This window comes from Oncorhynchus tshawytscha, linkage group LG01, assembly GCF_018296145.1.
Source record: "Oncorhynchus tshawytscha isolate Ot180627B linkage group LG01, Otsh_v2.0, whole genome shotgun sequence".
In the NCBI taxonomy this organism is placed as follows: domain Eukaryota; kingdom Metazoa; phylum Chordata; class Actinopteri; order Salmoniformes; family Salmonidae; genus Oncorhynchus; species Oncorhynchus tshawytscha.
Window position 1 is genome coordinate 19991073 of NC_056429.1, and position 13499 is coordinate 20004571.

General features: G+C 43.5%; 1 protein-coding gene across 1 annotated transcript in view; it reads right to left on the reverse strand.

The window, feature by feature from the left end:
• Positions 1-302: 302 nt before the first annotated feature.
• Positions 303-13499, reverse strand: part of LOC112237338 (ubiquitin-conjugating enzyme E2 R2) — a 28230-nt gene continuing 15033 nt past the window's right edge. The window contains exons 2-5 of the mRNA XM_024405959.2: positions 10631-10717; positions 4448-4545; positions 2862-2996; positions 303-2663 (exon numbers count right to left, since the gene is read on the reverse strand). Of these exons, the coding sequence (XP_024261727.1) occupies positions 2441-2663; positions 2862-2996; positions 4448-4545; positions 10631-10717 (543 nt within the window). The 3' untranslated portion in view covers positions 303-2440. The remainder of the gene's footprint in view (positions 2664-2861; positions 2997-4447; positions 4546-10630; positions 10718-13499) is intronic.

Here is a 13499-nt window from a genome sequence, read left to right on the forward strand (position 1 = left end):
CTGGGGTCACCTGACCTCTGACATCACAAGGGGTCCATAACTGAGCCAGTGGCTTCATTCTCAACATTCAACACTCAGGATAAGAGTGAGTAGAGGAATAACAGTCTTACCTCAAGAGTTATCCCTGAGTCATAAATTCCCACAGTGTCTAAGAGAAAATAGGGATGAATAAATAATAGACAGTTCAGAATCTTATTTAAATTGTTAAGTCAATCAAAATATATTAATATACCATAAAAAGGATGGATAACTAAGTTCTCATCTGTTAGAATACAATCATTCACTCCTGGTCTAAGAAAATCAACACTCTAATAAAGATCTTTATTTAGGTTTTAAATAGATGTACAAAACATTAGAAAAGAAAATACAAACAAGAACAAAAATACATCAAATTATCGTTGAAATCTCCACATGTGCATATTAATATCAAGGTAAAGATTATAAACAGTCTTTGAAGCAGAGGTGATAGGTTTGGGGGACCAGCGTTGAGGAGAACAGTTGTCCACACACACACAATGTGGTCAGATTCACTCTGAAAAAGTTGGTGGTTTTGTTTTCCTGAGGAATTTTGGTAACAGCCGGGGGTCCCTTGCTGATGCTGCCACCAAAAAAATGTCTATAGATGGGAAGGTAGCACATTGGGAGGGAAATTACATGATAAAATCAGCAGCTTCACAAAATTCCAATTGCCCCAAACATTACAGTAAAACAAAATGGGGGTTAGTCTCATAACTTAACATCTGTATATGGTGAATGTAAAACAGTTCTATGAATTCATGATGATTGGATTGATGTGTACATGCTTCATACTCAAGATGTTAACACAACATAAAAAGTATGAGTGTTCAGTAATCACCTGTTTTTCTCTATTGGAAAACATAGAATACCTGACTGTTTCTGTATTGAAAACAAACGGGTGGTAAATGTACTGATAAGTCCAATGAATGACCCCCATGACATGGTGTTTAAAACAAAAAGGATGAGAATCATTGCACTTGGTACATGTAAGGGGAAAAAATATAGTTGCTAACATCTTAAGTCTGAAGTAAAAGACTACATCAAAAGAACCAAAAAGGGGAGCCCTCGGCCCATTCTCATTCATCACAGTGTTTCCCAACCGCACTATGCCGAGCCTGATACCATCCAACATGCTAGTGGGTTGGCTGTTTGACCTGTCCCTAAAATATACTACTGACCTCCCTATCCACATCCCTAGCATCAGCTGGGAAATGCACTTTTCATCTCTAAAACTTAGCATCAAATAGTCATGTTGTAACAATGAATGAACATTTACACACTACTGAAACAGAAATGTGGGGTGGTGTGAATACTGTTCAATAGTTTGTATTTAGTCCGTGTGTAAAATCCTGTGTGATGGAACTACTCGTTTTACGAGCACTTCTAGTCATGTGAAATGTTTGGGGAAGTGACTGACTGAGGATGTAATCTAAACAAATCAGCTAATTCAAGATGGCTGCTGTGCGAGGCCATCACTGTTGCACAGACTTGCCAGAGGGAGGTGTAACTCACTTCTCTCTGCAAAGCATTCCAGCACTACATTTGAATACAATAATGAACCACCTCCAAAACACCCATATAGACACACATTGAGACACTATCCCTCACTCCCATCTTTAAATGAGCAGTTGAGGTGGCTGGTGAGGAATGACATGAGATGAAAGCAAGTGGTGTTGGACTTGTGGTGATAGCATGTGGTGGTGATAAGCGTTAGGAGCTGTGTGTTTAACTCGGTTGTTCAGGCCATGGGTAAAGACGCCGAGCTCAGACCACTGCCACTTAACATACCGTAACAAATGTGTATGAATGGGTGCAAAGGTTTCCGAAAGAGTACATCAGTATTATAACAGCAACCATCTGCAATACACCCATCTCATCATTACAGGCCATCAATTCATTCAGTAAGACTTGGCTTTTGAGCTAAGTTGACCTGAGGCAGACAGGTGAAATGTCAGGGTCCCCTAGCCTCAGCTAGCCTCGTGTGCCAGGGAGGCTGGCTTCACATGGCTGTCAACCAGGTGAGAGGTCACACAGCTAAGCTGACCATCACTAGCTCAGGCCTGCCTGCCTCTGTCTGGGTACAGACACTCTACGGGAGACAGAGGCCTTACTCAAAACTTTCAAAAGCAAGTGGTAATTGAGAATTGAGTGGCTTTGCCATGAAGAGCAAACCATGTGAATAATATGTAGGTCTAACATTATCTCACTAACACTCCACTGACCAACAGAAAAATAAAAACACCAGAAACAAATGGACAAACTAACTCCGTAGCTTTTAAACGCATCTGAGTTTAACGTGCAGGTGTGGCTGCACTGCTGTGGGGGGGATCTGTAAGGGTGTATACACGAAGGGTGGAGTATGAGTTCAGTTTAAGGGGGGTGTGGTGACAGGGGGGTGAGGAAGGGATGGGGAGGCGGGTCGTCAGGAATCCTCGGTTCCCGAGTCATCTTCGTCGTAGCAGCAGTCCTCGCCATCTTCCTCGTCTTCGTCCTCCAAGTCCTCATCGTCATAGTAATCATCGTAGAAGAGGTTGGAGCCCTCGTCTGGGGGTGGGGCACGGGTCCGGACGCAGTACTCTGCCAGGGTGGTTGGCACCTTCACACCGTCCCGCTCAGCATCCGCTTTGGTGGCGTGGACCTGTTTCCTGTTAAGAGAGACAGCGGAGCGACAAAGGGTGAACTGTGGAAGTGGTACAGGGTATACTTGATGGTTTGAATGTACCCTGTTCTCACCCTTGATGTGTCCATGGGTGCGCATGTGTCCACCTAACTGATGATGATCTCGTCGCTCTTTCTGTGCCTGGCCATCATCTGTGTGTGTGTGTGATTGTATGTGTGCCCACCTGATAATCTCTGTGAACTCTCTGTCCTTGCCCTTGCTGTCCCTCCACTTGCGGTACATGACAGAGGCGTCCACATTGGCCGGGGAGGATGTGTTAGGCTCGTTGAGCAGAGAGATGACACTCAGAAGGATCGTCCTGAGGGAGGGAGGGAGATATGGCGAGAGAGTGAGAAGAAATGGAGAAAGAGAACGGGAGAGAGTGAAGGAGGAAGGGATAGAGTGAAGGAGGGAGGGAGAGTGATAGTGAAGGAACAGAGAAAAAAAGAGGTCATGAGCTCCTGAGTTCTTCTGAAAATAAATTGAATTAAAAGTTGGATGAATGTAGAAAAACTTGGATTTTTTCATAAAGACTTATACAGGATACTACCCTCTACATCAGAACCTTCAATCCAAATTCCACACCAAAAACCTTGATTTTGGACAGAATTACCTGAATGGATTATTACTATGAAGGACTATCAGGAAAAAACTTCTAACAAACCAAAACCTGCAGAAGAAACAGCAGAAACCTGAAAATTCCATCCAACACAAGAATGAGTGAGTTTTGTTCAGTCTGAACCTCCTTCTGAAGTCAAAAAGTAAAAGAGAATTTCTAGGTCATTTTGTTATATAAAGCTTAGTAAACAAGGCTACTAAGATACCAAGACTGGCTGCACTCTGGACTGAGGTGGGAGAACTTGAGGGAGAGGAACAGCTAACAGCAGTGAAGGAGGAGGGAGAGGAACAGCTAACAGCAGTTTAAGGAGGTGGTGAGAAAGCTGAGGTGTGACAGAGAGCAGGACACTCCCCCAGAGAAACCAGCAGAACAGCCCACCTCAAACTCGGACCACAATGGGACAGGGAAAACAGGAACCCACCAACCCAACAGACCCCACCCCCTCCTAACAGCCCCTCTGTCCCCCAGCCACAATTCACACGGCCACAAACAACCTGATGGCCCAGCAGGAAAGGGTCACCAACCTAAGTCACCAACCTGTTACACACTGAAGGCCTACAGGTTCACCACTGTGCAAACATGTATAAAATAGATATAAAGGGTTTTAAGATACTGTATTATTGTTTCAAGAAAGGATTGTATATATTTGGCCTGGCGAAGCAGTTTTATGCGTTCCCTGAATGGAAGCTGATCATTTAGTATTTTTTACTCCGCTCTTGGCTGGTCTCGGGAAGAAATTATGAGTCCTCACTGTCTGAGACCTAGTCATGAGAGTACAAATGTATCCAGACGGAAACACTCAATATGTGGTCTCGGGACCACTACAACACTGCTCTATGAGCAAAGACGTGTGAGGCCATTTGTATTTACAGTAGTTGCTGCGCCACCGAGGAGACCCAATGTAGTAATTATATATCTTGCTGTGTGTGGAGTGAGTGAAAGAGAGGAAGAGAAAAAAATAAGACAATGGAAAGTAAGATTAAATGTGTGTAAAAAGTATGTGAATCAAGTGAAAATGTATTATAGATTTTGTTTTATGTTTGATAAATTCCACATTTATACTAATAGTCAACCATAAATCAAAGATGGGGAGAATGGGTTGAGTGAGAGAATTATCATTGTGTGAGGGAAAGATGTGGTGCATAGAGTACCTGACATTCTGTGTAGGGTTCCATCTCTCAGAGGGCAGCTCTCCGCTCTGGGGGTCGTCCACTGGGGGGTGCAGGATGGAGATACACACGTCCCCGTTCTACAGGACCACAAACAGGTCAGTTACCAGCAATACATTTGTGACACTGCCACATATCTAACAGTGCACAAATCAAGAAAATGTCTCAGGACGAGATGCAAACCCTTCTGCCAAATGGTCCCTTTCATGAACTACAGCTAGGCTCTGAGCCTGAGGACATGAACCAACAGCACTCGGGTGTCCCTATCCAAATTACGCCCATCTTTGGTTCATTCGTCACAATGAGAAATCCTGTGGGGGAAATAACTTTATTGCTCAGCTCACTGTATATCTCAGACCATGAAGAGGAAGGGGAAAGCGGGGATGAACAGAGTGAGGAGCCACCAAAATCAGCCTACTCTGAGGGAGGAAATTGAGTTGGTCAGCAATAATCTTTATAAATGACTAACCACAGTTAATGGTCTTGTGGATGATTTTAAGAACTCATTGGTGAGTGCCATAAATAGAGAGGAAAGCATGAGAGGCTATGTCAATGCAAAAATTGACAAAATGGAGAACCACAAAGGATTCCATAAACAACTGGAACAAGGGGTGTTTGAATGCATCTTGAGGAGGGATGAGAAATGGAAAAATGAGGTGCAAACTCAAGACCTACCACTAGTATTCCTGGTCCTGGTGCATTTGGCCTAGGCACCCCAGGTCTGAGCACTCTGGCTGGTTCACAAGGCCATGCTTCAGGTGCCAATAATTTCTCCACACCTCCAATCTGCATGGAGTTCCCTCGCTTCGATGGTTCCAAGGAGATCTCAGATATCTTGAACTTTTTGAAGCAATGTGACAATTTCCTATCTGTGAGACCTATGTCAAACCCTGAGCTGATGGGGAGCCTATCTAATGTTCTCAAACAAAGGACCAGCCAGGAGCTGGTGGATGGCAGAAAATAAGAAAATCACCACCTAGGTGAAGCTCAGAGGCATTCCAAGTAGAATTTTTGATAACTGACTACTTAACAGAGGTAGAGAAGAAACTAAGAGATATGGTTCAACTTTGAGGGACTTTGCTTATGATTTCCGGGCATTTTGTTTGAAGTGGAAGCCTAACATCACAGAACCAGAGCTGGATAGAAAAGTTCTCAACTGTAACCCTCGGGTGGCCGTCTGCTTCAGAGGAACAGTGGGGTCAGGAATTTCCAATATGAAGCGGTACTTGATACAAGTTGTACTTTCACCCTGATGCAGAAAAGCCCCTGGCAGAAAATCACATGTCCAGGAGAGCAGTTGTGTGAAAACCAAAGTTCTCCCCTGGTAGATGGGAAAGTGCATGGTGCTTTGGAAAAGGTTCAGCTCCTTTACAACTGGCATAACAGCATGTGGTCTTTGGAAATGTTCATCTTAGAGGATGACCATTTGGCGTTTCCTATTATCTTGAGTCTTGACTTCCTCACCAAGACCAAAACCATAATAGACCATGGGGAAAATAAGTATGGGGCGTGGAATCAAAGAAAATACTTTTATTTATTTTTTCCTTTGAGGCTCAAGCCCAGTGAGGTCATACCGGGGAAACAAGAGCACGAAAATATGGAACAACAACCCAAGTACACATTGTGGCCAAACGTTTTGAGAATGACACAAATATTAATTTCCACAAAGTTTGCTGCTTCAGTGTCTTTAGATATTTGTGTCAGGTGTTACTATGGAATAGTGAAGAATAATTACAAGCATTTCATAAGTGTCAAAGGCTTTTATTGATAATTACATGAAGTTGATACAAAGAGTCGATATTTGCAGTGTTGGGCCTTCTTTTTCAAGACCTCTGCAATCCGCCCTGGCATGCTGTCAATTAACTTCTGGGCCACATGATGGCAGCCCATTCTTGCATAATCAATGCTTGGAGTTTGTTAGAATGTGTGGGTTTAAGTTTTCAATGGGATTAAGGTCTGGGGAGTTTCCCGGCCATGGACCCAAAATATCAATGTTTTGTTCCCCGAGCCACTTAGTTATCACTTTTGCCTTATGGCAAGGTGCTCCATTATGCTGGAAAAGGCATTGTTCGTCACAAACTGTTACTGGATGGTTGGGAGAAGTTGCTCTCGGAGGATGTGTTGGTACCATTCTTCATTCAGCCTTGTCCTCGTCAACACTCACCTGTGTTAACGAGAGAATCACTGACATGTCAGCTGGTCCTTTTGTGGCAGGGCTGAAATGCAGTGGAAATGTTTTTGGGGGGGGATTCAGTTCTTTTGCATGGCAAAGAGGAATTTTGCAATTAATTGCAATTCATCTGATCACTCTTCATAACATTCTGGAGTATATGCAAATTGCCATCATACAAACTAAGGCAGGGAACTCTGTGAAAATTAATACTTGTGTCATTCTCAAAACTTTTGACCACGACTGTGCCTACTACACCCCCGACAATCCTAGAAGATCCAGCGTTCTGCTCTTTTCTCCAACTTGCAGTCAGAGGTTCAATTCCTCTTCCAATCACGGCCCTGTGTGTTCTGGTCGACTGGGGAATACCACGGTTAAGGCACACAAGATCTACACCAAAGACAAAGTCTCAGTCCGCTTCAGGGACTACAGAGTGTCACCCTACAAGATAAATATTATTGTAGATAAAGTGGAAGAAATGGGACAAAATCCTTGAGCCTTCACTTGGGCTACTCCTGTAGTGCTGGTAGGGAAACTGGATGGTTCCCAGAGGTCCTGCACTGACTTCAGAGGGATGAATGCAAAGACGCACAAGGACCATCATGTACAACCTCCTGGAGTCTACATGGAGCTTCTGGTTTCATTGCCCTGGATCTGAAGTCAGGGTATTGTCAAGTAGCAATGGTTGAGGAGAGAAAGGCCAAGACAGCGATCATCACTCAGATAGGCCTTTATCAGTTCAAAGCGATGCCGTTTGGGCTTAAGAATGCCGGTGCTACCTTCCAGTGCCTCATGGAGAAAGTTCTGGGGAACCTGAGAGGGCAGATCTGTTTTGTCTACGTTCTGTTATATGACTGTGTTCTCTCCCAACCCAGAGCAACCTGTGAAAGACTTGGAGGCTGTGTTCTCAATGCTTCATGACGCTAAGGTCAAAGACCAGCTGAAGTTCTTGACTCACATTGTGAGAGGTGTTGAGACAGATCCGGCCAAAATGACAGTGATGATGGACTATCCGGTTCTACAGGACCTCAAAAGTCTACACGTTTCTTGAGCTGGTAAGCCTGGTACTTCAAATTCATTCCCCACTTTGCAGATGTAGCATCACCTCTGAATCGGCTTAAGGGAAAGGAAGTGGTCTGGAAATGGATTGAATGAGTGCCAGAACAGTTTTGAGCATTTGGAGCAGGCTCTTGTTAATGCACCAGTGTTGGCTCAGCCAGACCTATCGCAGACATTCCAAGTCCAAACAGATGCCAGTGATGTAGATTCTGTGTGGTCCCCACTCAACTGACGGAAGGTGGAGAAAGAGTCATTGCATATGCCTCACGGAATTAAAGTAGCTGAACGCAACTTCTCAACATCGGAAAAGGAGTGCCTCACAGTAGTGTGGGCAATCGAAAAGGGGAGGCATTATCTTGAGGGGGTTGAGTTGGATGTATTTAATGATCACTCGGCACTTACATGGGTGTTCAACAGCCCCAAAATGTCTTTCAGGCTCACACACTGGATGTTGCGCCTTCAGGAATTCCAGTTCAGAGTGAATTACCGGAATGGGCATCAGAACATTGTTCCTGATGCTCTGTCCAGAGCAGTGGCTCCAGCAGCAAGCCAAGTAGCATACGTTGCAGGCACCACCACTCAAAGCCTCTGCATTCTTCCCACCTCTATTGCTGAGATTGCTGAAACTCAAGCTCAGGACCAAGAGGTTAGTGACCTTAGGAAGAACAAAGAAGCTTCCAGTGAGCGTCCAGGTCGGATTGGATTCAAAGTACTCCAAGGAATCCTGTACAGGAGGATCCCTGTTAAAAGGAGAATAAATATAATAAATATAATAAAGTCAATAAATATCAACTTGTGGTAACCAAAAGGCCTTGACTCCCTTTATCTGGATTACTTTTATGGCCTTCCACTGGCCTGCCATCTTGGACGGATGACGACTCTTTTTCACATCTTGGAGGTTGCCAGGACGTATGGGAACATGTGAAGGCCTGTACAGTTTGCCAACAATACACACCTTCACCCACTTAGGAGTCCCTCAGTATCTCATATCTGATTGTGGACCCCAATTCACAGGAACGGTTATGGAGGATATTTGTAAGTCATGGGGTGACACACACAAGTTCACCACAAGTTACCGTCCACAAGCCAATCTTACAGAGAGAGACAATTGTACCATCAAGACTGATTGATCTTTTACAAAAGAGGCATCACCAGAACTGGCCTAAATGGATTTCTGAGTTCCGTTAAACCATCAACACAGCAAAACATGAAACAACCAGAAAGATCCCTGCTGAGCTTTCCATGGAGAGGAATCTCCAAGGGCCTCTGGAGAGGATGATCTCAACAGCTCCATCTCCGCACCAGCCGCCTTACAACCTCAGAGACAGCAGGCAATGGCAAAAGAAGTCAAACGGAGAGTGGGCATTTGCCCGGCCAGACAAACCAAATACTATAACACCTGCAAGAAACATGCACACTTCCTGTCGGGAGATTTGGTCTGGGTAAAGGCACATCCACTTTCTAAAGCATCTAACTATTTTGTCCATTGCCGGTCCGGCAATGATTCTCTGTCATATGTTAAAATAATTCCACTCTGTATGATAGAGATTGTGGCCTAAAAAGAGCGCTACTGCTTTAAGAAGGGCAGCCGAAAAAGGTATGAATGAGGAATTGAGGGACAGAGGGGAGGTGGGTTTTTCCATAGCGTACCTGGGAGATGAAGACACCGGATAAACCGTATAGGCACCAGTTACAAATTGCAAGACGAGAACTGAAGCCTGCAAAACACAGTCCGTGCCTTCCTTTGTTGGGATGTATCGTTTGGCACTGGGAACGTGTTCCTGAAATGTGATTATTTCCTTGTTTGGGATGAACTAAATGGATCACAGAGAAAGTTTAATGAGTGGACATGACTTCTAAACTCCGGGGAGATCCATCCCTTTTCCCCCTCATTGTTATTGTGATCATCCACTGCTGGCTATCTTTTTGCTTTCTGGGGGAAAAATATTATTTAAAGACTTAACTGAACTGAATTATCTAAAGGGGATCAAAAAGGGGAAATGAAGAACAGACTTATAGATGAATCATTTCCTGGTTGGGCGAAACTCAATAGGCTTTTATTATTCATTGTGTTTACTTGATAGCTACCTACACAAATAGCTAGCTAGAACAAAGTGTTAATAGGATAAAACATTTTTTTTTTTTAAGATTTAAAAGCAAAACAAATAAAAGTTGTCCAGTAGGCATCTACAGAGGGAGCTAAGAGCTGTGTTGTCATTTGTCATTTCCCATCTGAACTTGAGTTTAACCAAAACAAGGTTATTGGGTCATTGCGATGGTTATTGAATATTTGGGTGTGTTTGCTAAAATTATGCATTTAAATTATAGTATTTGTGGGGGTTATTTTGTTATCCTTTTATTTCTGAAGCATATCATTTGTGTTGAAGATAGGGTTTGTGTTGGTTTTTTGAAATCCATATTATTTAATTGACAAAACACCTATGTTCTGTTGTTTTTCTTGCTATTAAACCCTCCTTAAAAAGTCTATTAAGTGTGATTGTTATACATTACACAACTGGTGTATCTGATCCTGAATGCTGATTGGTTAAAACCACATTCCAGCCGATGTCTATTCCACAAGTTACCACCGGCTAAATCTGTGGTTAAGAATCCATTTTACTCTGTTCCATTGGACTGCACAATCCACTGTCTCATCAGCCCAGCCAGGCAATTTGTATTGATCAATGAAGTCACTGATTAGTTAGGAACTTCCCTCACCTGGTTGTCTAGGTCTAAATTGTTTGACACCCCTCATCTATACATACACTAGGCCACTGTTAAAGTATATGATAGCAACAGAGTCAAAGTATTTATAATAGAAGATAACAAGTTAAAGCTATTCAGAGACAAAAGGACGTTGGATTATGTAGGGGAAAAGCCAAAGAAAGAGATGATTGTGTAATGACAGATAGGGTGAGTGTTGTTCTTTCTCTTACCTCGTAGATGTTGGGGTGCCACATCTTGGTGAGGAAGCGGAAGGCCGGGGGAGAGTAGGGATAGTCGATGGGGAACTTGATCTGAGCCTGAGAGAAGAAGAGCACACTAATTAGTGATGCAAGAGGCAGAGGCCAGCTGAATAAGGTATATGAGTATAACTCTGGTCAAATATCTAGTCATAACTACTTTATTTAGGCCCGTCTTAGCTTGGTACCAGATCAGTATGCTTTAGTCAACTACACCATCATTGTCATGCCATAGACATTGGAGTCGAGGCTATGGGTAATTTCCATTCAAAACGACTGATGAGCACCAACATGTGCTCAGTTTTGAAATGTATAGGATTGGCCTGAGTAGGTGGGGCGGGGCCAAGTGGATCTTTCCAAATTCAACAGACATGCATTGCATTAACCAGCCTGATAATAGCTCATTTCCAATTTGATAAAATGTCTCTACTCTGAATAGAATAGGAATGGAGTTACAGGCCTACTCAGGCTGGTTATAGGTCGACTAACACATTCAACCTATACCATAGTAGACCATATAGCCCATCTATCAGAAACGGGTAATTTGGTTCCATTTCAACATATTTATTAGTGAAACCAAAGTGCTCTAACATATATAAATGAAATCCAATAGCCTAGTACACACACACACACACCAAACTTTTTCAAAAATGTTCAAATCAAAAGGCTATTCCACAGAAAAACTTAGTCGGGTGCATCGGAAATTCAGAACTGCTGGAAAGAAACATAATAAACTAAAGCACTGATCATTGGGAAAGAGATCAGAATGACTGCTAAGGCTTGATCCATAAATGAAATAGGTAGTCTACAAAAACAATCCATATGTTCTAATCAAAAAGCCTGACTAATATGTCATCAATAACGCAGCCACATCCAGAGTCCCCGGTGCTGAAACATTCAGAAAAAAAATATGGTTTATTTCATTTTTTAAAGCTCCGACGAAGGCTAAGAGAACAAGAAACACTTTTCAGTGAGAAAACAGAACCCCCCCCCAAAAGACTTCTGTTTTCAATGATGTAGCCTACAATGCAATACTCATGATCATTTTAAGGGAAATAAAAATGACTAATCCGGGTGTACACTACATGACTTCAGCCCCGATTTAGCTGTCCCATTCCCAGAACAGTTTTTGAAATCGTCACCAACCCTCATCTTAATGTGACAGAGTCAGAGACGCAATCTGAGGAGAAGGGTCCAACTGCAGCCCGCAATACGGGGCGTTCAAACACCTCTTTACTCTTTATACATCTATTTGTACATTTTTAAGCTATGACTCCAGTCCATAGGCGGGAGGCAGGTGCACACCAGTACAGTAGATGGCAGTAATGCACCATAAAGTTGGAGGCCAACCACCAATAAACCCCAAAGAAGAAGAGGCGGCTAGTACATACCGGTAGTATCCTTCACCCCCCACCTGTCGCATTGTTTTCCCGCAGTTCTGTTTAACGACGGCGATGGCAGGTGTTCAGCAGACGGGAGCGAAGGACATTATGAGCCAGCTAGTCCTAAGTACTCCGTTAAGAGCGACACCATGAGTGATACCATGTGGTAGCTAGCAAGCTAATTAGCACAAAGTGTCGCGAACAAACTGTTGCCCTCACCTCCCGCCTGCTGTGTATTGGAGCAGCAAGCTAGCACACGGTGTCGCCCCAACCTGCCGCATGCTGTGCGAGAGGGAGGTGGGGGTGACAGGTAGTGTCCTTCGGCTCCCACATGGTCGGGAACTGTTTCCCAGCAGTTCTGTTAACGACAGTGTTTGGCATGCGGGGGCAAAGGACATTGTCTACCTACCGGTGTCACTCATGCTGGCTAGCAAATAAGATTCCAGTACACAGCAGGCGGGAGAAAAAAAAACCTCAACACTTTTATTTCCCTTTTGACCCACATTCGGTGTCACACAAACATGAAAATGTCATGCTGGGGGGGGGCGTTCATGCAGGAACCAATGAGATGCTTGAGGGGGCGGTGTTCATGAAAGAACCAATGGGATGCTTGAGGGAGGGGGGATATGCCCATATGCAGGAACTCCCCGAATTGCGGGCTGGGAGGGTTTGTTTCCTCTCACTAGGGCTGTTCCCACCTCCCAAAAAATCTTGGTCGACCGAAAGTAGTCTGTTCTTTCAACCAATTGATTGCTAAACATTTTTAAGAATGTATTTTTCAAGACACCCCATGTGCTTTAATAAAATCAACTATATGCATTGAGCTTGTCTGATGCTTTATCCTTACGGTTTGATGCCTCAAGTATACGCCAGAGATCCAGAATAAAAAAAACCTGACCCAACTATTCTCCTCCTGCTCCTTCTGGCTTTCAGATTCTGCCATCACTCTCCGGAAGTTGCTTGTAATAACACATGGAGTCAGCATTCATGTGGAATGAAAATGTATCTTATCATTTCTACCGATCTGCATGGCATGTGAAACAGATTATTTTAAATTGACAATAATGTCTTCTCAAAATCATTGTCATGTGGTTAATCAAAATCCTATCCAAATCTAAATAAAAATGATAAACCTAAAAAGTAACTTCTGTTGCTATTGCCAACTATGTGAAAAGAGCCTCCATAAAGGCAACAAATAAAAACATTGCAGCCTGCAGGTAAAACGAACTTGAAACATTGTATCAACTATTTAACTGGGTTCTGCCCAAAGCTTGCACTAGTAAACTTTCAACATTGTATAAAATATTCTGGGCCCTAAGTCCCGGCACTTCAAATGTTCTACTGCTTGAGCTCCTGTTCCACTTATGGAATATTAGCTCAAAAGTATTGTGGCGAGGGCCTCCCGAGTGGCACAGTGGTTTAAGGCACGTTGTCCGGATTATGGGAGGGTTTGGCCGGCA